The sequence below is a fragment of the Thunnus albacares genome, chromosome 13, assembly GCF_914725855.1.
Source record: "Thunnus albacares chromosome 13, fThuAlb1.1, whole genome shotgun sequence".
Classification (NCBI taxonomy): domain Eukaryota; kingdom Metazoa; phylum Chordata; class Actinopteri; order Scombriformes; family Scombridae; genus Thunnus; species Thunnus albacares.
In genome coordinates, this window is record NC_058118.1 from 12,070,688 (window position 1) to 12,098,364 (window position 27,677).

General features: G+C 41.7%; 1 protein-coding gene across 2 annotated transcripts in view; it reads right to left on the reverse strand.

Moving 5' to 3' along the window:
• Window positions 1–6,396: 6,396 nt before the first annotated feature.
• ephb4a (eph receptor B4a) overlaps window positions 6,397–27,677 on the reverse strand; it is a 35,088-nt gene continuing 13,807 nt past the window's right edge. Inside the window, exons 2-17 of one of the 2 annotated variants that reach the window (XM_044369973.1) lie at window positions 22,872–22,942; window positions 20,414–20,695; window positions 19,260–19,650; window positions 16,151–16,303; window positions 14,187–14,522; window positions 13,978–14,102; window positions 13,070–13,235; window positions 12,631–12,730; window positions 11,244–11,308; window positions 10,968–11,081; window positions 10,324–10,571; window positions 10,019–10,234; window positions 9,445–9,594; window positions 8,992–9,185; window positions 8,375–8,533; window positions 6,397–8,118 (exon numbers count right to left, since the gene is read on the reverse strand). In XM_044369973.1, the coding sequence (XP_044225908.1) occupies window positions 8,010–8,118; window positions 8,375–8,533; window positions 8,992–9,185; window positions 9,445–9,594; window positions 10,019–10,234; window positions 10,324–10,571; window positions 10,968–11,081; window positions 11,244–11,308; window positions 12,631–12,730; window positions 13,070–13,235; window positions 13,978–14,102; window positions 14,187–14,522; window positions 16,151–16,303; window positions 19,260–19,650; window positions 20,414–20,695; window positions 22,872–22,942 (2,879 nt within the window). In that variant the 3' untranslated portion in view covers window positions 6,397–8,009. Of the gene's footprint in view, window positions 8,119–8,374; window positions 8,534–8,991; window positions 9,186–9,444; window positions 9,595–10,018; window positions 10,235–10,323; window positions 10,572–10,967; window positions 11,082–11,243; window positions 11,312–12,630; window positions 12,731–13,069; window positions 13,236–13,977; window positions 14,103–14,186; window positions 14,523–16,150; window positions 16,304–19,259; window positions 19,651–20,413; window positions 20,696–22,871; window positions 22,943–27,677 lie in introns of both variants that reach the window. The other variant, XM_044369972.1, reaches the window with a different exon arrangement.

The window sequence follows — 27,677 nt, forward strand, 5'->3', positions numbered from 1 at the left end:
CATTATTGTTGTAAGCAGATTTTTATTTTTATGTCTTAAAACATGTCTGGAGGGGATCTTCATATTGTTGTGCACCTATCTAAATATATATAAAGGCTCTTTTTATGTATGTATTAAAGAGAGTAATGAGAATTATTGAGATATTATATTATTATTAAGATAATGAATCGAATAATAATCGTTATTTGCAGCAGTAAGGAGGAGGGTGTCTGTGCTTGTGAACAAAAGAGAATCATGCTTGTAAAAATGTCGAGCATGTGAAAGACAGCCGAGTGTATTTGGTAGGAGTTGATTTGTTTGTTTGGATTTATCTTTACTGCAGCATGAAAGTGCCCCTCCATCTAAGTCTCATCCTCTCAGACCTCCACCTGTGGTCGGCCAAGCGAAACATGACTCTGCTTTTCCCTCAGGGTGCCACATCCTCACATCACCGCCAGGCGGCGACAGAGCAGCGCGGCTGAAAAATACAGAAGCTCCAGATGTTCAGTAAATTCAAAGTTATAGTGAGGAAACCTTTAAAAAAGGTACATTTCATGACACGGTTACGACGCTTTTGTGTGATGGAAATACAGATATTGTCAGCAATATTTGGTCGTTACACCTCAAGATTATAACATCCTTTATAAACAGATACATACTTATAAAGAGATACACACTGCTCAGTGCTAAGGGTCAGTTATTTGACGTGACTGAAAATGCTGCAGTTGAGAAGTTCACACACACACACACACACACACACACACACACACACACACACACACACACATCTGACCTCCCTGATCATTCGCACATGATGCTTTCTGTCTCTGTCTCCGTCAGATTTAGTCAATCCAGACATCTGGAGGCAATGACGCAGGCTGCGTGCACGACTCTGCACAAACTGACACTGTGGAAAATGAAAACGAATCACTGCACTACAGCCGTGCACTAAAATGCATTTCTGCAGGCGTGACAGTGCAGGGTTAATGACACGTTTTCTTATCTAGTGAAGTTGGACTGATGTCTCGGATGAAAAACTCGCCTACACACAGACATACAGCCTTCATGCATATCTACTGTGCAGAAGGATGTACTGCATATTTTAAGCTTGACCTAACTTTTTTTTTTTTGCCAAACACCGGTAAGCCCGGATGTGTGAGTCGACATAAACGTGAAGTGAAACAATTATTTTCTCTCAATATTGTAATAAACAGAGATGAGACTTTTTGCACACTAGAGGGAGCTCATAACACGGTAAATAATGTCAATGCTTTCTTTTTTTGTTCTTTTTTCCCCCTGCAAATTCTGCTGTTCTGGGTATGTTCTATTTGAATAAGGGTGGTGGTCATTTCTGTTGCATATGAACTGTGTTAAACTGAAGAGTATGCCCACTTACTTTTTTTCTGTAATCTGATTACATTCAATACATGCACACATTCACTCTCTCTCTCTCTCTCTGTCTCATACACACACTTTATATTTCTTGTTGTATTACGTCCAGATGCTGGTTAAATTATAACCATATGCGCCTTCCTCAAATTTCTAAGTGGGCTCTGCACATGTTGAACAAAGGTGTAGGGACTCAGAGAGAAACCTACACACACACACACACACACACACACACACACACACACACACACACACGGTCTTGCAGATTGTCACAATGTGAACCCAAAACACACAGTTTGTTCATGGGGTCAGTGATAAACGTGAGTGGTCATGTTTTTACAGTATAATCAACAGTTCTGATGGACAGTCGTTTACCCAAAGTGGGCAGAAACAGTGGGTGTAGCTTTGGGGGCCAGGGGGGAACAGAAGAGGGGGTGCACTTAATCTGTAGGCCTGCTGTGCAGGGAGCTGCATTCATGAAACCCAGAGACTGACTTGAATGAGGTTCAGACTACATTTAAGAGCAAAATCTGCTCTCAGTGCAGGAACTCACATACATGCATCGGACTGTTTATTTGAATGTCCAGTGTTTAATCATTCATTTGCTTGGTAAACATGTATGGAAATAGTTCATTTAGGTTATTTGTTGCTGCACTGTCATTTAAATGTAGGAAAAGAAAAGGCGAAATCCGGTTAGAGTAAACAGCTTTGACCACAGTACAAATATGAGGACCAGACTTCGCTGTAATCATGAAAAACGGAAAAAGCAGACAGAGCTGAGGTCTTCACTGCCGCACAGAAAACTAACTTTAGATATTTCAAACTGATGGTGAAATACGAACTTTGTCTGTTGAAACAAAAACAAAACAAAAAAATGCTTGGAAGTGAGTATAAAAAGGCTGTTTTTTAGTTTTTAAAGAGGTGACCAACGGGAGATTCACATTTTTCAGCTAATGGTTCAGATTTAGAGTTGTGGGGTTCAGAGGTGAGCAGGATGAGTTAGGACAAGAAGGTGAAGCCTGTGTGAGAGGTTAAGCACAACGCTGAGAAGTAAACTCATCAATCTGAGCTCAATAAGGTGAGTTCAAACAGAAGATCAATCACACTGATCAGAAACATATTTAACATGAGTTTTAACACACACACACACACACACACACACACACACACACACAAACACACAGAGCTTCATTACTTCTGCTTCTTCAGACTTTTAGAGCAATTTGATAGTTTCCCCTACTTTTAATTCCCCCTCCCTAGCATAGCGGTCCTTGAAGCAAAGCATGTGGATTGAGTTTCAGAATATGGGGCGATCCGCATGGAGAGGATAAGAAGCAGGGAAGGTCACACTTCTTTCATTTCCTCACAGAAGGCAACGAGCACATCTCAGCGCAGCGGAAAACAAAAGGGCACCACAGGGGAGACGGATGGCTGCTGTGTGTGCACTGAAAGCTGAGATGGAGCAGGAACCTGCAAACACCTTTGGGGGGGCCAGTCGCTCATCCTGAAGGTGTTAATGCTCATATTCGCATTCTTCATCTCACAAACACCTCCGTCAAACATGCGATCTGGTCTTTGAAGTCTAGTGAAGGAGAAGTGGATACCAGTATGTGATTTATGGCTGTTATGGAGTCATGATGTGTATAAGGGGAACTATATGGCCTCATGAATAATCAATTTTATGAGCAAACAGATGCACAACGGAGCAGGCTGGACATTTGTAATTCAGAAATTAAAAAGTAAATTTCTTCTGAGGGCAACAGCCTAGACATAAATAACAAATAACAACAATGATAGCACTGCAGCAGGGGTCTGTCATCAAAAGGTTTACACTGATTAACTGGATTAGGTGCATAATGAAAAGTACAGAGCTAATTCCACATCAAACTGTGCTGCAGCATCAACATATAATTAAATTCTTACAACCTTTATTTGACCAGATGGGTCAGCTAAGAACAAATTCTTATTTACAGTGATGGCCTGGCACAAGCTCCTGCAAAGTCAACAGACATGCTGTTGAACAGCGTGCAGCGACAACTTTCCCAGTGATCGGATTTAATACGAAACAGAGTGGAAGCGCACTGCCGAGCAATGTGCCTCCCATCTTTCACCACAACCGCCCCGCATACACAGGTGAAATATAATCTTAGCTGGGTGCTCGGTGGATTTGCTCAGAAATATTAGACCATTTTGATCAAATTGTCTGCGAGTCATCTCAGGGAGAAAATCTGGCACCTGAAGCGAAGGGAGAGTGGCGCAGAAATTACAATCTCAAATCTAAGTTTCCATCTTCAAGCTTCTGCTGTTGAGGAAAATCTAAGTAATATTTTGCACATCCAAAAAAGAAGACTGATGGAAAACGAAATTAGTCTGCCGCTGCCAGAAACGGATCTAGTTTCACATGCAAATTACATACATTTGATGCAGGATCACACTTTGATTTTGTGTGCTGTTTACTGCTCCAGACAGTGAAAGCATTTCAGTGTCTCCTATCCTGTCTCTCTTTCCCTCCCTGCCCCCCTTTGCTTTCAAACACACATATACCTGTCCTACCGGCTAACCCCCACCCACACACACACACACACCCGCACTCCACACTTGAATGCACACAGGAATGCGAGGGGAATGACACAATCCACCAAATGCTAAAACCTTGTTGGCCTGGTCTACTCTCTGCTCAACAGCAGTCCTAATGAATGGCCATTCAGATACATGGACAAAGCTGAGGCTAGATTTGTACTATACACTGGGGTCAAAGGTCATGCAAAGCACTGACAGAAGTAGAAACCAGAGATGAATGCCCATCTCTCTTTTTAACACTGAATCACTCCGACGCAGAGACTCACAGACACCAAAATACACTCTGGGATTAAAAAAAAACATAGTTATTTATTTCTGCTACATGGAAACTCCACTAGTCTGTGCTTTGTGGGCCACACGAGAGCAATAGAACAAGAAGAATGAGTCAGTAACGCAGAGATAATCAAAGTACATTAATCAATGAAGCTAAACACTTCTTGAAGCCCTGGCAGCTTATGCTGGTTATGGTAGCTTTTGGAGATAGGAGAGAGTAAAAAAAAGTGTGTGTGTGTGTGTGTATGAGAGAGTTTAAGCCTATGCTGTGCTATAAGCTGCTCCAAGCCTGAGGCACAGGAGAAGAAAAGAACATCTCTTCATGATTAAAAGGGCTGAGGACCAGGAAGGGAAACATCGGAGAGGACAAGCTTCGAGGCCCTCGGGGGTAAAGGCTCTCTGGAGAAACAGACGGCAAAGAGGAAAGGAGGAAACGTAAGTGGAGTGAGACTCAATTCTCGCCCTCGCAGTCTCCTGTTTCTCTCTTCATTATTAAAAAACGGGGCAAAGGGGTAGATGAGAGGCATGTTTGCAACACGAGCCACAAAGAAAACAGGAAAAACACCCCGTCAGCTATTTTACGTAAACATTTTTTTTTGCTATGATCTTTAGACAGTTCAGGCGAGATATTACTAACTAGGGATGAAAACAAGAGAACCAAGAACAATTTATTTTGCTCACATGTAAAAGCATTGAAATAAAACTCCAGAAATATTACTGTGTTTTGGCAAAGGTGGAGCTGCTTTGTTGTCTGTTGTCGCACCGCAGACATATAAATTATGTGGATTCCTCATTTTCCGGTCAGACAGGGACTTCCTATGATATGCAGGCAATTACATCTACACGTATTTGTGCACGTTTCATGCTCCGCTTGAAGCAAGAAAGATTTTGACTAGACTAAATATCTACAGAGGCCATCTGACGTGTTAATAAGCAGAAGAATGAGTCCTTGATGGTAAACACTGCTGTGTATCTTTATTATGAATACTGAATACAGATTAGCCTACACACAGGACGGTAATCAAAACATACTTTATCTATTCATCATTTCAAAGTTGACTTTACTGAGATCTTCAATATGAAGACCACGTTTCCCATAATCCTTGAAGGAATGTCTCAGACTCTTGCATGACAATACCAGTGATTTTGACCGAGGCCAGTCAAGTTTTGATTGTTAGAAAAGAGGATGGATGCACACTAAGCTCCAATGATTTTATGGTATCATCAATGTTTCCAACACACTTGGTCTTTTTCGTGTGTTGCCATAAAATGGTTGACCATTTCCAGCAATTACTTCTTGGTGTGCATTAACCAGACAACTCATGCTGGTTCTTCAATCTGTGTTAATCATCACCTCTGAGTGAGTTTTGTTGGAGCGTAAATTGCACCGTAAACCTCTCGAAGCCCTAGAAAATGATCACAGATGATAGAAACACCATGTTAAAGGATAGGTTCACAATTTTTCAAGTCTGTCTTGAAACAACAGTCAGGTGCCCATATGAATATTGGAACATTGGTTTTGCTGGCTGTAATCATTCCTCCGGTTCATACTGACTATTAGAAGATCCCCTCCAAAAGCAATTCAACGAAAGTGATGGAGGACAAAATCCACAGTCCTTGTTTCAATGAAAACATGTATTTAAAAGTTTATCTGAAGATAATATGAGGCTTCAGCTGCTTGAGTTAGTAAAATAAAGTGGATATCTTCCACAGTTAAAGCCTTTGTGTCTTGACTGACAGTGTTTTCCTCTTCAGCTGTAGTAGAAGTATAGTAACAAAAGAGGGATTTGGCACTAAAAAGACTAACTTTGAAAGATATTGGCTTGCTTAGCTTCAAATAAACTTAGCTTAGCTTCAAATAAAACTTTTAAACACATTTCTGCACAGAGAGAGGATTGGATTTTGTCCTCCATCACTAACATGCAAAGTGCATTATGAAGGGATCTTCTAATGGCCAGTATGACGTGTCAGTATTCATTCAGGCCCATGACTTTTATTTTAGGACAGACTTGAGAAATCCTTTAACATCCAAGAAACTATGAGCAAATATCTGATGAGGGGAAACGGAATTTCCTCAATTCTCATTGATAAAAGTTATCTTTTGTCATGCAAGATAAACTGAACTGAAACTAAACAAAAAAAAATTAAAACAGGAAGTATAAAAAAAAAAATTTCCCAAAAGTGCACTATGGCAAAAGGGGAAGACCATTTAGAGAAGCGATACTATGCATTTTATATTAAACGTTTTTGTTAAAGTGATGTTTAAGCTCCATATCTGACGCACGGTGGGGAAAATTATACAGGTCCTAAATGTCAAAAAGGCTGGTATTATCCTCCAAGAGATGCAAAGTCTTTGAGCAATACTTTGACACTTTGAACTAGTCTGTTGTTCTTCTTCAACAAGCACTTGTAATAATGTGGGAAGGGGGGGGGGGGGGGCTAATCAAACAGCAGCTCAGCAGCGTTGTTAGCATTCCACCCTGAAACCAATGGATACTGCTGCCTGCAGGCTAGCCTGTTAGCTCGCAGCTGTGCATCGTGTTTATGTGGCTTTGGGGCAAAAAGCAGAAACATTTTGCTGTCAACACAGCCAGCATCTGATGAAGGAAAATAATACACTTGACTTCAAAATGTCAAAGTAACCCTTTAAGGTACATTAAGATTGAATCACTCAAGAGATTTCTCCTTTATAAAATTGGCATTTAAGTCCACAAAGACGACTGAATGGCACTGGAAGATGATGAATAAGTACAGAATAAGAGAATGAAAAATTTATCAGTTACATCAGCAAAAACAAGTTTTAGGCCAGATAGCTTCCTTGGTAAATTTCTACAAAGAAAACCAATTCTACAGTGTTCTCTGGTCTCTGAGTCCACTTGGTCCTTGTTCAGTCTGAGTATAATAAAACAGAGCTGCCAGCAGAAGCACGGGCAGTAGAAATAACCAAGTGACACTCCAAACACATGGAGTCACTGAAGATTACAATTCACTCTGAAACGACAAAAGTGCTGATATGTCTCTGTGTCTCGCTTTGTCCTCGCACGTCGCCGCACTGGTGAGGGGGGGGAGAGGCAGACCGAGGAAGATGAAAGAATCCGATTAGGAAGAGTCTCTAAAGTCTGCATTACACATCACACCTGAGTAAAGAGGAGGTAATGTTGAAATCAAATTTAAAAAAAAAAAAAAAAAAAATTAAAAAATCCAACACAGTTCAAATCTTCAGTCTTGGTGTGAAAGGTGTCTATGCAGGGATGTAATCCAGATGGATTAAAGCAAGACACCCAGGGCGAAAGCAGCTCTCATTCATAATTACACCACAATATTAAATCCTTGAACTGGCTTTTGTTTTTGTCGTTTGTTGAAAAGGTGAAAGTGATTTTTTTTTTTTTTAGGACAACAAACCAACTGCCAGTTTTCATAATGACATGATACTACAAAACTGACCTGCCTCTCCTCTTGGTTTAGTACATTAATTGGGTCCTAAACTCTTGTAGATATAAAAACACTGAGCACTAACTGTAAGAAGAAGGCAGAGTCAGTCAACTTGACCGTCTGGTCACTGTGGGAGACAGGGATTCACCAGTCACTGGATGACTCTCTCATGCTGATGGGAAACTCATCTTTAACCACAATTTTTTTTTTTTTTTTTTTTTAATTCTCTGGTTTCTCATTAATGATTTTTTGTCAATCTCTCTTGGGAGTCCGTGTTGAAAGAGGATCCAGCGTGCTGTCGGCACATGGCTGCACCCGTGTGCTGGTGTTCATGTCCAGGTTAGGAGGCAGGTGAGCTAGAAGGTCACAGTTGTAGTGCTCTTGTTCCGAAAGGTCATCGTCTGAACGCTGGAGAGGATTTTCCTCTGATGCCCGGCCAACGTCACTCCCATGTGCAGCAGGTCCCTGATCACAGACAGAAGAAGAACAAATTACTTATTAGACAGGAAGAACAGGAAGACTGAAATATGTAGATTTGATGGAAATTTGAATCAAATTTCACTGCGGTCATAACATTTCAAGAAGGAACTTAGACTTAGCAATCGTCACTACTTGCAGCTATGAGGCCACTTTGTAGACAGGAGGAGTATACTGAGAAATGAAAATGTTCCTCCAAAGGTAAGTATCTGTTCAGATAAGAAATCTGAAGATAGGAACTGACTGTGTGGTAATCTGGGCCAGCTGATCCACTGAGGTGAAGCCGGCCTGCAGGAAGCTGTCTTCGTAGCGCTCCATCTTGATGGCCCTCAACCATTCCCCCACTGACGCGCATGACGAGAGGGATATAGGTGCACGCTGGTCCAGCAGGGGGTAGGACGGCCTGGGGGGGAGTGGAGAGACAAAGGGACAACTTACAAACACTGTCACCAAAACAGCAGTGAGCAGCTTATATATATCCTGCAGCAACATTCCAGTCGACAAGCAGAGGTATAATCTGAGACTGAGTGACTGACAGGGACAAACAATGGGATTTGTCGGGGGGGGGGGGGGAGTGTCTTCTGCTGTATGTGACCCGGCGACAGGCAGAATGTGTAGGAAGGGAAACGGGCACAGCAAGTGTCTGACAGATCACAGCAGGACAGTAAGGTGGTTCATAGGATCAGGCAGTAGGAGGGTAATGTCTGTCCTGTGACTGTCAGAACTCTGAATGGACACTTAAAGAGACATTATGAAAGGAGAGACACGCTTCCCCTTTTTCCTCCTCCTGTATATTTACTGTCATTGTGACTTTAATTGGCAGGTTTCCTGTCAATCACCCAAAGGCATCTGCGCTCTCACCCTGCTCCTTCTTGAGCCACTATTTTCAGTGACGCCGGGTTGCGGATCAGCTTGTCCAGAGCGCTGACGAGGTCTGCGAAGCGAGGACGCGCCGAACGGTCCTTCTGCCAGCAGTCCAACATCAGCTGGTGCAGGTGGGTAGGGCAGTCAGGGGGCGGGGGCAGCCGATAGTCCTGCTCTATGGCATTGATTACCTGATAGGAGGAAAAAAGGGTCACTACTCAGACCAACACATTCACTGAATATTATTAAAATCAATACTGAGTTGCTTGGAGGGCACAAAATTTTGCAAAGGTGCAAACAGGAAGGAAACAATCTCATGACACCTTAATGATTATTTGTAAAATTCAAACTATTTTTTTTTAAATGCAAAAGGTAAATTTATTACACAAACTTTCTGCTGTGCCTAACATTGTCAAGAACTGTCCAACATGGCTTTTTGTTTAAACTTACATCCTGGTTGCTCATGTCCCAATACGGTCTCTCTCCGAAAGACATGACCTCCCACATGACGATGCCGTAGCTCCACACATCTGAGGCTGAGGTGAACTTTCTGAAGGCTATTGCCTCCGGTGCTGTCCAGCGGATTGGGATCTTACCTCCCTGCATGGGAAAAGAAAACTGTCAACACTGAAAACATCACGTAAACACGGGCAGACAGGGCTCTCCACTGGCACAAAACTAAATGAAGTTGAGACGATAATGATGAACTTTTCCAACATAATATAATATTTTAATAAATGTGCAGCATGTGAGTGAATAAAATCATTAATCATTCATACAATATGTGCATTGCTCTTTTTAATTAAAAATAAATTACACGAGCAATATTTTTACTACATGATAAAACCTAATTGAAAAAGATATGAAATAAAATAAGGCGTGCTGAGGACTCCAAAGACTTTTATACAGGCTTCAAACAGTAGAATGTGATTTGTTTACAGACATGTATAAATATCTGACGACAAGAAGATATGCTGTAGATGAATTTAATGAAAGGGATTCTTAGGCATTAACTGAGTCTCACCAGAGAGCTGGTGTAGGTCGGATCAGAGGAGTTCTCCTGCAGGAAGCGTGACAAGCCGAAGTCGGACACTTTGCACACCAGGTTGCTGTTGATCAGGATGTTGCGGGCCGCCAGGTCTCGGTGGACGTAGCTCATCTCTGCCAGGTACTTCATGCCCGAGGCGATGCCGCGAAGCATTCCCACCAGCTGGATGGGAGTGAACTGGCTGTCGTTCAGCTACGGAGGAGAAAAACAGTTCGATTGTGGTGTGTGAGTGTTTCAGTGTGATAGTGAGGTGACGGTGTGTTTCGGTGTGCCACACTAACCCGTAGAAAAGAGTCCAAAGCTCCGTTCTCCATAAACTCTGTGAGTATCATGACCGGACAGCTGGCTGTGATGATTCCCTCCAGGTGGATGATGTTGGGGTGCTGGAACTGGCCCATGATGGACGCCTCAGATAGGAAGTCTCGCCTTTGCTTGTCGGTGTAGCCTCCCTTTAACGTCTTTATTGCTACATAGTTTTCTTTTTTCCCCGGGATCCTCAGCCGACCTCGACACACTTCCCCGAACTCTCCTGCAGACACATAAACACATATTAGGAGCTATTTCTTTTAGTAGGTGTTTACCACATTAGGAGGATGATGGTCGTCTTCGGCGAATTAAAGCTCGCTTGCAGCTAGTGGTGCCCTTTGGTTTGAATAAAGACTGCTAATATTGCTAACATATTTATCAGTTAATTGCTTTATTTACGCAGCAATATTGAATTTGTCTGATAAAGAAGAATAACAGACAACGGTTTTAAATGTCACTGAATCAATTTAACTTAGTAAATTAGATATATTTTAATAATGTACTTTCCAAAGAGGATAATCTGTAGGGCAAAAAAAACAAAACAATCGCAGTCTGTGAACAGAGACAGTACCCAGTACAAAGTTTACATTTAATAGGAAAAGCATATGGCAGGGCTTACCGGCACCGATAACCTCCTCAATCTTGACAAAGGAAACATCGATTTCCTTGGCAAATTCTCGCACCGCCTCATTGGGGTCCTCGTAGGTGAAAGGGTCGATATAAACCTTGACCCCTGTGAGAGAAAGACAAAGAGAGCCGTGGGAAAGGAAAGACAAGAAATGTTACGTTAACCGAGCAGTTATCAAGCCCAGTCGCATTAAAAAATGATGTTCTTCACATGAAGGAGTTGTAAATAACAGCTGAAGCTGTAGTGTGCGTGTCCTTGATGTGTTACCTTGGCCAACGAGGTACTGGCTGTTTTTGTCGCTCAGCTCTGGATCCTTTATTCGGCTGTGTCTGCTGCTGGCAGAGAGAGATCGGGATAAAGAGAGTAAGATTAGGATGGCAGAGCAGTTATCTGAAGAATGGATGTTTGACGTTTTGGACTTTTTTTTTTTTTTTTGGAAAACATTCAGCCCAATGTGATGCAAATCGATGATCTTACAAGGTGATTGTTCAGATGCAGTAACAATAACAAGATGTGTCACTGTCTAAAATAAGGACTCTGAAAGGCAATGAGGAGCCAAAAATCAGGCATTATAGGATTATTTCATTTGATGTGAAAAAAAAAGCTATCAGAGCAAAAATATGATAACGTATTGATCCCCGTGGAGAATTCTCAGCTTACTTGGCCTCATACACGGAGGTCAGTTTCAGCTACAGACCAATACCCTCTAATCGACGGAGATGCAGTGTCTTGAAGGACACACTCGGCTCCAAAAACACAACTGAGGTTTTATTATTTTCTGCTGTTGTAAGAAAGCCTTTGTTAGCTTTAAACAATCCTCGGCAATCTCCCACCATCTAAAACACCCAACACACGGCGGCTTGTGGTAATGGTGAATACCTGAGCCAACCCCTGTGGTTCTGCTCTTTGACACAAGGGGCTCCATTATAATTCTGCTGGCGCAAACCCATCCCTGCAAGACTGTAGCGAGCCTGTAGCTACTGGATCCCAGCCCTCCTCCGTTTCTCTCCCTCTCCCACCTCATAAGCCTAAAATAGCAATAATGCACCACCCTCGGTTAGTGGCAGATCTGGGCCTCAGCCACTGGTTTTGTGTGTGTGTGTGTGTGTGTGTGTCACAAGGTCACAGCTATTGTTCTCCTGTCCTGTGGAAACAGGGTTGGGACGCCTGCATCCTGTCTCTCCCTGGCCTCTACCTCTATCGTTATTTCTCTCAATCTCTCTCTTTCTCACTCACACACACACACACACACACACACACACACACACACACATACACACACTCTCTTTCTCTCTTGCTTTCTCCCTCTGATGGCATCCAGAACTATTTACTCAAACAATGAGGCCTAAGGAAAATGTTCTAATGAGCAGGATAACTTTTAGCTGTGCAAGCAAAAGACATCATGAGCATTACTTTGTGTCTGAACTACCTCACAAGGAAAAAAAAAAACTGGTGTGGGTAACAGAGTGCAAATCCACTGTTGATAAGATATGATTTATATAAACAAAAGAACAAAGTGGTGCAAAACTGTAAAATTAGGGTCACGGTTGTTTTTGGTTTTTGTCCCTTTGCCTTCCCCCCCCTTTTTTCCATTTCCTGTTATTCCTTCCAAATCTATCTTTTTGTCCCCTTTTTCCCTTTCCCTTGTTCTCACCGTATGCAGTAGGCGGCCACAAAGACGAAAGTGACAAGCAGCAACATCCCCACAGCGATAAGGATGCCGGGTACCAAGAACTGGGAGGAAGAGTCAAGTCCTGGGAGAGGAGACAGAAAGAGAGAAGAAAAGGACAAAGACAGACACAGAGTTAAAGTAACCCCAGAAATAATCACAGGAGGTTTGCGTCGGTCGTAAGGAAGTGAATGAGGAAAGCAGAAAATGAAGAGACAGAAAGAAAGAACATGACGGGAATTTATAACGTTAAAGAGGCTCAAAACAAGGACACTAACTTAATATAAGGACACAAGCAATAGATTCATAATAAGAGACTGTGCAGAGGAGAATCTTAACAACCTTCCCAATGGAAAAAAAAATGTATGAAAGGAAAAAAAGAGAAATGTGAGCCTCTTTAAAAGCAAGCAGGACTTTTTCTTACCATCAGGCAGGGTGCGGAAGACGGCTGCAGGACTGAAGCTGCCATAACCGGCCATGGTGCGCGCCCGGACCTGCACTTCATATTGAGTGGCCCTGCGGAGGTCCGTCAGCACAGCCTGGTTTATGTTACTCTCTGCGTAGTGGCACTGATCCTCGCCACGCCGATCCTAGAGAGTGAAAGAAAAAAAAGTTAGCTGGACTGGAAGTGAAAGTCAATAAAGAGTAAGTGAGGAGATGAAAGAGATCACAAACCCAGAAAGAGTGCCAAAAAACACTAAACTTTATATTGTTGAGCTGAATTTGAGTACAAGATGCTCTCGTGTGCTTTAATTTTCTGTTGCATCAGCCGAGTTTCATTCGAGCTAATTAGAGTAAAACAAAACATAATTACACAATCATAATCAGAGGCAAATTAACTAATATGTTGGAGGTTTACATATGTTTTCTGATTGATTTTGTTGACACAAAAGCATCTGCGTCTCAGCTGTGTGATTACGCTTCAGTAGTTAGGTTCTTTCTTCCTGCTTGTTTTGGTCAGTGGAAGAACACACACTAAGCCGCAGAAATGTCAAAATACACACCCATGTCTACCGTATACAAGAACAACAACAAACGCTTACTCTCAGAAATCAGATGACCACATCTTAAACTTATATACTGCAATGTATCATTTACATTGTCAAATCTGAATCATGTATGGTTTGGCTGAACAATCTAAAAGGTTACAGGCAATTTTGTTTTCAGCTCACTTGATCTGCATGTTTTTTGGACTCTACTAAGTCACTGTGTCATCCCTGTGAGAGTTTTCTCTTCCTGAGCCACAGTATGACTAAAAACAACATCATGAAATCTGAATAGTATGTGACCTTTAAGCCAGACAGTTGAGAGATGTTTTCAGGGAGCTCTTACCTTCTCACAGTAGCGTAGCTGATACTGCAGGATGGTGTAGTGTGGCTGGGCAGGGACTGACCAATGAAGAGTCAGGCTGCTCTCTGTGGAGTCCCTCTTCCGAATCACAGACACCAGCGACGGCACTGTGCAGATGGCAGAAGAATTATAAATACCACGTTGAATTTTCACTATTTATACCTTCCTAGCTTGTCTTACGCGCCTCTTACCGTCATGGCTTGTGGTGATGTTGACACTTTCGCTGGCAGGGTCCTTGCCGCTGAGCTGAGACACCCCGTTGATTGACTGGATGGTGAAGGTGTACGTGGTGTGAGGCAGCAGGCCCCACACCTCCACCCTGCGACCACCAAGGCCCTCCTTTTTGGGCCGGTAGCTGACGCTGTCTTCGCAGGACAGGCATGGCCCCTTGGGTGACCTGCACACGAAGCACCTGACAGTGTAGCTCAGGTCATGTCTGCCGCCGTTGTCCAGCGGCTCGTTCCACTCTAGACTGAGCGTGGTGTCGTTGATCTGGGTGACAATGCTGCGCGGGGCCGAAGGAGGTCCTACAGTGACGAAAAAATGTTAATTTGTCGTTCCTTCCATAATTAATAGCGGAAGGAGTGAACAGAAGTCCTACAAGCTCTCACCAAAGGAAAGTGAAATCAATAGCTGTTAATGTTATGATGTATCGTAAATTTTAATTTTTCTGGTCTTAACAGCAGCATTATTGGTAGTTTTTCTTAGCAATCAAGCAGGATGAAATGAACGCCTGTTTGGTCTTCATAGCAACATGACATTGGTTCATTTTTTTCTTGAGTAAATACACTAACAATAGTCATCACCCTAATACTGTTGCATCCATTATTCGGCCAAAAATGTCATCATATTTCATTTTTCAGGTATTGCTCATCCCCGATGCAATCACAGTGTGTAAAATTTCTCTATTAAATCAAATTATTATCTCTGCTGTGTGTCATTTTACTGCTGCTTTACCTTTCCATGACCCACACAGTCCATTTGTTTATGTTTTTTTTTTTTTGTTATACGCTGAAGACGTTTTATTCAGTTTGCACATACAGTCACGATGCAGAACAATGCTCCGGCAGTGTGTTGCAGAATTTAACTGGTGCAATTACGTTTGTCTAAAGCTGGATGATAATGATCACTGTCTGAAAATTGTAAGAAAATAGTTATTGCCTCACGCCAAGCATAACTAAACAGCAATACCACTCAGCTGCTGTGAATGAGTTTCTGTTCCTGCCAAGGAGACAAAGCTTTGTCACAGAGCCTGCAGCTACCGAAAGTGCTAATAGTGCTCTCAGTGGAAACCCAAGTGGGGCAACATCACAGACAATCAGGGTGCGTATGAATTCTGAATTCAACATCTGGGAATTTTTTAGAGGTGATACATTTTATGATTCAACAATCAGAATACACTTTTATTAAAATCACAAAGGCTGTCACAGTCAGGTGAATCACTTATTTCCACAGGAAAAGGTCCTCGTGATTTACAGATGGCACGGCTGGTTTGCAATTTTGCATACAAATTGAAAATGGAAGCGATGTGCAGAGTTGCACAAGCAACCTGGTACAAAAACAGAATGGAGAATGACAATGGCCTAATTAAGTGATAAATAATTAAGATAAAGCCTTTGTAATTAAAGTTATCAGTAATGATAAAATTGGTGGATGTAAATTCTAGTTGGCATTGATGTCACACCTGCAAAGAGTAGAAACTGCCGACAGCCCGGTGGCAAGTTTCACTCTATTTCACATCCTCTGTATGGCCATTCCAAGAGAGTGCTCCTAATTAAAAAGTCCCTCCCATTCACACATCCAACATGTGGCTGAATTGAAATTCCTGAATCCACATGGAGGTGTCACTTGAGACCATCAATGCCTACTTCACTTTTGAGTGGAATCCCTACCCCCAACAACCTGTCACAAAAGACATGCATCTCAATGCTTGGCAGTGGTACAAAAGACACAAAGCAGATTAGAGGAGTCTGGCTAAATGACCCCGTAGGAAAAGAGAAGCAGCACCAGAGATGGTGAAAACAAAAGCAGACAGACAGAGAAGAGGAACAGGGTAAGGTAAAGAGTGACATGAAGTGAGCAGATGCTTGTGTTGCTTAGCACCTATATATTTGTGTGCGCACTCATGCGTAAGAGCAAATTTATGTATACTTACTAGTGCATGCGGTGTCGGGAAGGTCAGATTCTCCACGCAGGTATCCGGAGCGACATGTGCACACAGATTTCCCGCGGGTGGTGGCGTGGCTGAACTCTGGACAGCCTTTGCACTGTCCCTCGGTGCCCGACTTGAACTGGCCCTCTGGACAGGCTGAAGAGGACAGGAAGGGAGCACAAATGAAGTGATCATCATGAGCTCTGACACTAGACATGACCCTAACAAGCACAAATTTTCAGAGTACGCAAGGGCCAGATGGTTGCAGATTGACTGACAGCATCAAGTAATGAGGGTTATAAACTGAAGACTATCACAGTAATGAAGCTGATAGTCAGTAGTCAATTTAGAGAGCACACCTGTCTGTCACTGAAAAGCTGCTTATCAGTGAATTAACCTGACCCGATCTGTATAATGAGACAATGAGCAAACATGTGGGAGTCCTTAGAAAGAACCGCCTTTGCTAACTGATCAAAATATTGTTACGTCTCCTCACTAAAACCAAAAACAGCACTGTAGCACTCAAGATGTAAAGACACAGTGAACCGAGTCTGAACTAGTGCTGAGAGGATTAGTTGATTAATTAATGAGTTGACTGATATAAAACTGACTGACAACAATTATGCTAATCCATTAATTGCTTAAGAAATTTATCAAGCAAACATTTTCTGGTTCCAGCTTCTCTAATGTGAGGATTTGCTGCTTTTCTCTGTTTTAAAAGGTGCAGTGTGTGTAGAATTTAGTGGCATCTAGTGGAACGGACTTGGCAGAGGTGGAATATAATACCCAGAAATATGTTTTAATTAGTGTATAATCATCTGAAAATAAGAATTGTTTTGTTTTTGTTAACTTAAAATGAGCCCTTTATATCTACATGCGGAGCAGGTTCTCTTCAATGTCGCACCGCCACGTTTCTACAGTGGCCCAGAATAGACAAATCAAATACTGGCTCTTCACATTTTTCGTGGCCACAGTAGGTTCTCCTACACGCTTGGAATCTGCAACCTCACCGCTCGATGCCACTAAATCCTACACACTGGTCCTTTAATATATCATTATAAATCGAATACCTTTGGGTTTTAGACTGCTGGTCGGACAAAACAAGCAATTTGGGGATGACACCTTGGGCATTTTTTTTGCTATGTGACATTTTAAAGACTAAATGATTAGCCCGAAGAGAATACTAACTGGATTAATCGAGAATAATAACTATTGGTTGCAGCTTCAACATATGAAAAAAATACATTTCAGCAACACTTGTCCTACAGAGAGCTGTCACCTTGTAATGCTGCATATCATCCCCAAAACCTGCACTGTTTACATTCTGTGTTCAGTGTGGCGGATGAAATGCCACTCCAGCTGCTGAGTGAGAGGAATAAAACAATAAACATGCACACCAAATGGAGCATTGACTGACTTGTTTTGCGGGGTCAGCACACTCTGGCAAATCCTTTCCAACTGACATTTTTCCGCGGGAATTTCCCACATCAATAGTGTCATGTGAAAAAGTTATTGGTGTGTGTGTGTGCTGCTGACTGCGACTCTCATATCTCACTACCTCAAGGTTGTTAAAATATATATAAATCACATGCCAATGACTGTCATAAGACAAGATTATAAAAATAATGGGCTTTTGAGCCCTTTTTTTTTGGTCTTCCTTGATCTTCACTTCCTGATTTACACCAACAGCCTGTTACTAAAAATACAGCGTTTTTGTCAATGAATTCAGCTGTAAGAGAGCTTGCAGCTGTCCATGCTAGTTTAAATCATTATTTTGTTCACTTATTCTAAGCTCTGGACCTTTTTCTGGCTAAAAAGAAACCATAAGCTAGATATAAGTAATAATAATGATATCAAAATACTGATCAAACTCACCACTTGATGAAGTTTGATTGTTTCTGGAGTTTGTTAACAGCTGTTATAACTTCATATCAACCTCAAATTAGGGTGTCATCTTGTATTTTTTTGCATTATTTAACATTGGTAACCATATAATGGACCATGGGGAAATAAGCCCTGCCCATGAAGTAGTATTTATAGCCTGCTAGAGCTTTACTTCAAAGACGCTGTTTAAATATTCTAATCAAGCTCATCTAACCCACTAAATCAACTTGACAGTATTCATAAATTTTACGTTACAGGGTCGTGTTTGATCCAGAAAATATATGTATTGTCTATGGGAGATAATGGCATTACAGCTAAATTAATTTCATTTTAAATCTAGACGTCAATTTCGTTTTCTGAAATGACCGGCCCCACGGAGCAAATTAACTGCTCAATCTTCCTATAAAGGCAATTTCCCTTTATGGTCTGCTGAGTGTTTTTTCCTCACAGCTCTCTTCAGTGACAGAACGCTGGAAATACCAACCCTACTTTGGAAATTATTTTTTGTCATGAAAAATCATTATACCCCCCACCGAGATCAAAACGAATCCCACCTTCAAACACAGACGGATGCAACCACACATTTTCTTGAGAAAATGTAGCACTTCGTCTTGCGTTTCTTTGTTTTTAGTGCATTCTGCTTGACAATTATATGTGTCGGTGTGATGTGGTGTGTGCGTGTTAGTGTGCGCGCGAGGGGGGGGGGGGGGGGGGGGGGGGCGTTCATGCACGAGGCTTGTTAATTGGACTCTTTAGACAGAGCTGCTGCACAGCTCCTGAGAGAATCATCCTGCTTCTTCTTTCTTTTTTTGTCTGCTTTGCTTTGATGTTCTCAAAGTGATATGATCTTTACCCCGAGCTTCGCCCCCCCCCCCTCTCGCTCCCTTCACCCCTCCAGTACTCCTCTGCTCCTTCTATCTTAGCTGAACCAAGAGTTGTCTCAGCAGTAAGCCTTTGACCCTGCTCTTCCCTTCTGAGATAAGTGCTGCTCCACCTGACCTCTTCCTGTCCCCTCTGTGTCACAGCCGTTCCCTTGCCTCATTAACTTCCTCACTCTCTCATTTCCTCTCCAACGTTTCGACCCTCAGCGAGCCCCCACCCTCATCTAACCATTGTTTTCTTGTTTAGTCTGCCTGCTCTGCTGCCTATGTGGGTGTAGTCTACATATACATACATACATACATACACACACACTTGTACATGTGGCCTCACCTTGCCTCCTTCTTACCTGTGCATCGCATGTGTCCGTCAGCAGGTTCATATCCCGGTAGACAGGCGCAGGTGGTTGTCGGCTGGCCCACCCACTGGCCATCCTCCCCGCAGAAGAGCTTAGGCGGCCGAGATCGGGCCCCTTGCTGAGAGGCATGCTCCACACACACACCCTGCGCCTCTTGCACAAGAGTGCGGGGGACAGTCTCAGGGAAAGAGGAAAGAGCACTGACCAGGGGAGGACACTTCTTGAAGAAAACCCTGACGGACAGCAGGGCCATGCAAGCACCCTGAGCATGAAAAGCCAAGTAGAGGCCTCTCTTAGATAGAGGGCCAAGCCTTAAGGTCTTCACATTAAATTTCCGCTCCCCACCCTTCCTCAGTAGAAAGTCTGCAGCCACTGTGTCCACCTAAGACAGGAAGAAAGAGAAAAGATCTTTAACTCTTACATAATGGCCAGATTCCAACACACGGACTCAATCTTAAAAAAAAAAGGACCAGACTGGCGGTTTTGCATGTTTGAACCATTTTAGCCCATTAAGTACACATCACATATACTTTACATTATTGAACATTTTCCAAAGCATACCATGAAGATTTTAGATTGATTTACTACCTTCCTGGCAGCCATTGTTTCCCATTTGTTACAGTCTGCTTTGAAACTTCCAAGGGGTTGAAACTTTCTTGAGGGGAAGGTAATTCATCACAGTGTACATTTCATCACTTTTATTTTTCTGTCAAAGTTACATTATTAAGTGGTAATGAAGTCGAGGAGCAGGCATTATTTTGAAAACTCTCTTTGGCGGAGAGTTCAAGGGCGCTACCACATCAGAGGTTTGACATCAAGACGCCGAAAACACAGTGCATGCATAAACTATGTGTGTTTGGAAAATGAAACCCAGAAGACAAACAATAAGCAAACTTTCCGCTTGTGAAACAAATTGAATGCAGCGACAAGGAAAGTTAAAAAACATCACTAGGATGTAAAATAAAACTGACCAAATGTCAACGGTGATAAATGACATAACTAAAGAAACTCTGCAAGCTGATTTTTTATTCTGTAATGAAACTATTGGAAGTCAACTGCTCACTGGCCAGTAATGGTATGCTTTGGAAAAATGAACATTTGTGACTAATTTACCGACAATATCAGAGTGAAGGCATGGGGTGTACCTTCGTGTAAGGATTTTCCATCCATGGTGGGTAAGTGGCCGTGGCCTCGTTGGAGTCTGCCTGGTAGTAGTAGAGGTTGAAGGTCTCCTTGCAGCTGCGGTGGTGGGTGCTCCTGGAAGAACACTCCATCATGGTGAAACGAAGCTCCACGTAGACCTGAGACGCGCCTCTTCGCTGGATGAAACCACTGCGCAGCCAGTGGCTGGATGAGCTATCAGTCTGGCAGATCTGATAGGTCCTCACACTATTGTTCTCCTCATCCAGACCACTTACTTCCTCCCACTGAGTGCAAAGAGGACAACAAAAGGTTGACAGAGTGCAAGTTGAAGATGACATCTGACCCACAACATCTGTGAATCCTTTGTTAGCCCTGGGTATATTTAACTTTCCCGTACAGACTTTTACTGGGGTCTTAATATAATTGGTCACATTAAAAGTCCTATTCATCATAATAATGTTGCAGTTCTTTGTTGGCCCGCGGCTTTACTGCACCTGTCAGAGGACTGTGGGCCTGCTGTGGATTTTGATCCAACCCAAATTTCAATCTGGGTTGTTAAATCATTCCTCCTCTTAGTGAGCTGCAACCCAGCTAGCAGGAATACAAGTCTCACTTGTCAAACAGAGCACACTGCTGCACACAGCATCCGAGACAGACGCAGCTTTCACCCTTCAAACACACTTTTAGACCGAAATACATGAATACAGAGGGGATGGCACAAATATGTATGAAGAGAAAACTTGCCACAGAAATCTACATTTGTTGGGGAGCCAAATGCAACAGAAAAAATGCTTTAATGTTTGACTTCTGAGTCAACAGCAAACATGTTCGCCACCACTATGTTCCCAAGAGCGGGAAACAAGCAAGAAATTAACATACTCGGGGCAGAATTTAGCGGATTTGCTGAACTTGAGGCTCAGAAATTCAGTTATGTAAATATGTAAATCTTTAAAAATCCATTTGCAGATGATGTGTTGAGAGAGGCAGAATACTGGTCTGAATGAATTACAGTGCAGCAGAGCACTGAGAGCCAGGTTTGAATCTCTTGAAGGGAGAATTTCCCTTTTTAATCCCAAAATGAAATACTATAGATTTTGGCAGCATGTATTTTCTGTGAACAAATGTTTTGTGTGATGAAGATGCACAAAATATCCCACAGGGCTCATCTGGATTTGACAAAATCATTTAAAGAAATTGTAATAGAAGAATCTACAGAGGTATGATTTCACACCACACATATTGTGACACAGAAATGATAATATGCGCCACAGAAGCTCTTACTGTAACTGATAACATTTCAAGACAACCATTTATTTGCCTTGTTGTTTAGGATTTATGTAAAGCTTTAGGTTTTTTTGGAGGCTACATACTTAATTGAAGGTTTAAAATAAATTACACAGCTTTCATACACAAAACTCAATGTTTGATGCAGAATAAGTGACATGAATTCAATCTATGTTAAAGGACCAGTGTGTAAGATTTACTGGCATCTAGCAGAACGGACTTGGCAGGCATGGAATATAATGTTCATAAGTATGTTTTAATTAGTGTATAATCCCATGAAAATAAGAACTGTTGCGTTTTCGTTACCTTAGAATGAGCCCTTTATAGGGAGCGAGTCCTCTTCCACAGAGGCCGCCATGTTTCTACAGCAGCCCAGTTTTGTTATTATTATACTGGAGGTTCAACATAAATATTATCTTTATTTGGTCTCTTTATGAAACATGAAACATTTAACAATCATGATCAAGTGTCTGTGAATTTGAGAATGTTAAAAAAATTTTATCGGAGAAGGCAGGAAGTTGCCACTTATATCTATTTTGAATGCATCACAGACTTAGAAGTAACTCTATAGTACACATATATTAACCCTTTTATATCTGTAACTGATGCAGACAGCTCTTGGCATCTCTCCACTGTTGCCTGTCATCGTTGAGAATAGTACTGTTTGAAGATGACAATTTTGACAACGTGAAGCTTTTGATTAACTGTTTAAAGTGCAAACTATTTAGAGACGGTCGATTTGTTGTGCTTTGCATCTTAATCAAAAGACACATTTATTGAGCATCCAGTCCCAGAAAAAATCTCTGCCATTTTATTTCTGAGACATCGGCAAGTTGAGCAGTTTTGGTCGCTGACGCTGCTGGCAAAAATACCCTAGCAACCACTCCTCAGTTGATCAAATTACAAATATGTCTTTTTCTGGCTGCAGTATTCAAAATTGTGGGCTGCCAGTGACTTCAACTCCAAGGTTGACGGGATATATCAAAGCATCTGCTTTCAATATACTTTGAATCCCACATTCGCTCTGGCCTTTCCTTTATTCTGTCAGTTACCTGCCATATAATGCACTCTTTTATAGCCAAAGTAACAAAGGAACAGCTGGAAGCCAAAAATCCCCAGTCACCATGAGGTCTGTGTTAGGAATACAGATAACACGGTGAAGCCGGGGTTACATACCTCGGGTTTGGCAGGCGAGAAGATGGTCCATTTGAGATCAGAAGTCTCTGTCTTAGTGTTCATCAGCACCTCTGTGAAAAAGATAAGAAAATATAATATCACTCACAGCAGGAAATATAAAAATGACACGTATAAGACTCAATTACATCCAAAGAAACACACATGTCTGAATTGATAGTCACAGAGTGAACATATTTTGAGTCCCAACCAAGCTCTCTGCCAAGAATCAGCCATAGCTTATACTGGGATTAGGAGAAAAGATGGAGTTTCACCAGCCAATTACATCTATAGGAACATTCCCAGTACCCTAAAATTGCCTCTCATATTTGTTTTCCTCTCCCCTGTGTCCCTTCTGTTTCCAGCGACACACCACTGCCTGTGGTCACACTGGTGAAAAGAGTCCACTTCTGTCCAGGGAGAGTAGGGACAAGGAGTGAAAACAAGTGTTGACCTGACTTACATAGATACAAACACACACACACACACACACAGGGACACACATATATAAAGGTTTAAACCCTTCCAGTCACCATCTGTGATTACAATAGAATTGATTTTTTGTAATCTTTTGAGGGGAAGGCTGCCAGCTCGCAAACAATCCGAGCAGTTCTGCTATGATTCAGGAGCCCAATAAAAATCTGGGACCTGAACTGTATGTAACTTGAAGCACAGTGAGGTTTCGGGTGAAAGGACTTTTTTTTTTCATGGGAGGACATCTTATTTTTCACGCCCAGCTTTCTTAGGAGATTGTCTTTGCTGAATTGTGACTCGTATTTATACTGAAGGGATGAGTTTTCTGTCACAGACCGGCTTTTAGAGCCCTACGTGTTTCCCGCAGAGGCTCATCTCAAGGGTCAGGCACTTTGGTTTTTACCGATAAACAGGATTTAATGCGGCTCTCTTATGTGCCATGATCAAGGAGAGCGCTTGCATGGAAATGGGAGTTTGGAGGAAATGGGGGTTTCAGTGTGAGTTTATCATTGAGGGTAGTAAGATGTTTTGTTCAATTAGTCTGGCATCCCATAACCTCACTAATACACACTCTAAACACACACACAAACACACATAGTACTACATCTGCTTCTGCATTTTGAACAACTTCTATTTTCCCAGTTTTCTTTTTTATTGTTTTACTTTTGCCCAATTTTGGTTTCTAAAGGTATTTTAAGTACCAATATATTTTTCTCGTTACACGTTATTGACTTTAGTAATAATACTTCACAAAGAATCAAACTGTATTGTTGCCTGTTCATTTAACCGTAACTGACAAACACTTCACAATAATTCATTCTTACATTCATAACAAAAAAGATTTGAAAATTGCTTCGCTCTGAATTCTGAACAGGGCCAGAGTGTTGCTGCTCTTAACGGTTTAAGATGTGTCGTTTTCACCTCCTACTTGCTTCAACATGTCGATCTGTTGTCCAAAACATCTGCTCTGCATAGACGCGTGTCGAAATCATGCATCCAATTTTAAACACAGGTTCAGTGATTCCATCTGTATTTACTTCACTGTGGAGATTGGTTTAATAATGGCTTCTGCCATTTGTCAAGTTGCACTAACACTGGTTTACAATTACAGAGATAACATCATTAATTATCATCTCAGGTTAGCTAAAATGTGATGTATATTACACAGGATGTACCTCAACCACAGTCTCGGTTCTGTTTAAAATACTTTATTACACTGGCTGGAACTATAGATTCCCCCATCGCCTGGAACGACAATTTACTGAAGCAGTAGAGAAATATAGCTGCAAGCGGCAATTGGTGGGTTCAAGCCTTTTTGCGCACAACAGAAGAAAGCAAAAATTAAAGCCACAAGCAGCAATGAGCAGGTTTCAGGCTTCACAAAGGTGAGCAAACACACTTCAGCTAGTTTAAGGAGTAAGGAGTGAGACCAATCACACACTTGTTTCATCCCCCTACATCGGATTTCCAAAATTGCATTTTTGGGTCTTAAATACAGTGCCAACATCTGGTCGATTGGGCTCGTATTTCTAGGGAAGCACGTGTACATTATTTCAAGTTATTGGGCCAAGTTTCATGGTTTTAGCTCATTTCAGCTCACGGCAATTTGAGCCACTGCAGAAGACAACAAATAATAATAATAAACCAGCACAAACACAGAAAACACCTAAAAATATCTACAGCTAATATATTTTTTTCACCACACTCCCAATAGTTTGATGACTAGCAGTGGTCAAAGTTATAAGCTATGATGAATACTCATCCTAAATGACCTTACAGTGTAATCCTAAATTACTTTCATTGTCTGTTCAATACCGTGAATCCCGATGATTACAGTGAGTTTCCAGAGGAACACTGCACACAGGATAAGAGGATATTTGGAAAAACCTTTTTACACAGACAGCTGTGAAGATATGAAGGCTGTCAGGGACTCCTTGTACTCTATGAATATATTTTGCGCAACACTGTTCATCACCAACACTTGGAGTATTTTACAAAAATAACTGCGACGCCTACAGTTAATAATCTCTGTGATCCTGTTTGAAGTAAGAGGCAATCACATTTACCACTTACCGACCCACATCCTAATAAAATACACACGAAGGCATAAAAAAAAAAAACCAACAAGAAAAACTCAGCGATAAGGCAGAATTTGACTCGCACTTCCTACTGAGACAAATGTTATTGCTGTCGCCGCCCAGACAGAAACAGACGCCACTGACGAACGTTAAACTCCCCGTTACAAATCAAATACTGTGGTCAGGATAGACTCTAAACTAGGTGTGTCTTTAGTCCTATCATAGCTGCACTTAACAGTTCAAAATGAATATAAAGGTATGTTTGGATATTGTAAGTATAAGTTCAGTATAAGTTGTTGTTGTGTTTACAAATTGATGGAGGTGATTCAGTCTACTTTTTTATTTTCCCTCGCTGTTTTAATGAATTATTCTACATCCTACATTCTACTAGGAAACATCAATAAAACAGCAAAACCACAGTTGGTTACAAGTCACAATTTTTATAAAAATACAGACTTCATTAGCAGAGCGCTTTGATAACTGAACCACTTAATTAAATATATCTTCTTCTGCCCAGCTGTTATTCCTCCTTTAGATTATAAAAAAACATGCAAATCTTAAACATTTTCATACAAAATGACAAACAGTAAAAATATTTTAAGTGGACAATATCTAGTGTCATCTATCAATATCTGAGTCTTTATATCCTTGTTTTTTCCATAATGATTTCAATGATCACTCAATCATGCCTGCTGCTGCTCACATCTTGGCTCCTGCTAATTTAATACATTTCCTCAGTGTGCGCACACACACGCACACACACACATAAATGCAGAACTCATCCCCTTCTCAACCCCACTCTCACTGTCATACAGCCAAATTGCTTAAATCTTTCTTATTGCATTCCACCTCAGTGTCATTTTCTCGTTGCCATCGTCTGGACGACCTGTCTCATGCGCAGCATATGAAAGCAGCATGGCTTCGCTAATCATCAGGGTTGCATATGCAGCAGGTTCGTCATTATATCGCACTGAGAGGTAAATGGTAAATGTGACTTTAATCAATGGTTTTCCCTCTGTATTACCAGTCTCTCTTTCACAATCATTTTACTTTCTCCGTGCAAAACTCCCCTTAAAGCGACACAAACACACATGATTTGTGTCCTCTTCCACTTCAAAATCACAGAAGCCCGTCGGCTTTATAACAATTTGAGACGACAGAGAGGAAGAAATGAAAGACTGCAGAGAGCAGGGAAAAAAGAGGAGAGAGGTGGATGAAGAGGATAATTGGGTGACAAAGTTCAGGCTGGTACTTTCCCCACATTTAGTCTACCTCAAGTTCACTTCAGCATAATTCCAAAAAAACAGCTTCATAATACTCAGGCTCCAGTGTGAGACTGCCCCAGTCTCTACCTTTCATTTGCACACCTGCCTCTGTTTCATATGGTGATTTGAAGGAGTGGAAAAGAAACAACCCCCTCCCACCCCTCCAAGCATGGTAATCACTGTTTATCGCTGCTCTATCATTAAGGTTTATGAGACAGGATGCGTGAGCGTGAGTGTTTTCTATGAGATGGTGAGTGTTTCTATTATGTGCATGCACAGCCTTGCCTTTCACTGAAGTGGATTCAGACTTAAGCCCTGTTAGAGGAAGCCGGCGTTTCCCCCTACATTCTTTCGGCAGTGGCGACCACCCACTGCCGGAAAATTGCCCCAAGTGCTAGAAAAATGAAGAAACAATGAAAATTCGTCATCTGGCCATATTTAACACCCCAAACAAACAACTTTACAGTAATTACAGTACAATTGTGCACATGAGCCGACACTGGAGAAGTCTAAACTAATACTGGTGCTGGCAAGAGGACTAGGACTGAGCCTTGGAATTACAACTAGGAAAAAAAGTGTTCTTAAAATTATAAATAGATGTGGCTAACTCATTTTTGTTTTCAGGTAAAGACATTGAGGGGCGAGTCTGAAGTAGGTGGGTTGATCTTGACTTGGCGTACAGATATATCAGAAATATCAGTAGTAACATGGTACAGCTTTTGTTTTCATCATCAAACCATGTCGGGAAAACACACAGGTATGGGGAACGTATTAAGTTTTCTGTATGAAAGGGAGACAATGGAGGGTGTTGTTCTCAGTTTCCTTTTGAAATGTAAAACCTGATGCTGTATTTTCGACAAAGGGGAGGACTATACATTGAATACTGCGCCCTCGTTTTCTATACAGCTGTCTTCAGGCTTTAGATAACTGACCTCAAATTCGAGACCCATTTGATCTAAATCCCTTCTGGTTTTTTTTTTTTTACAATGTTC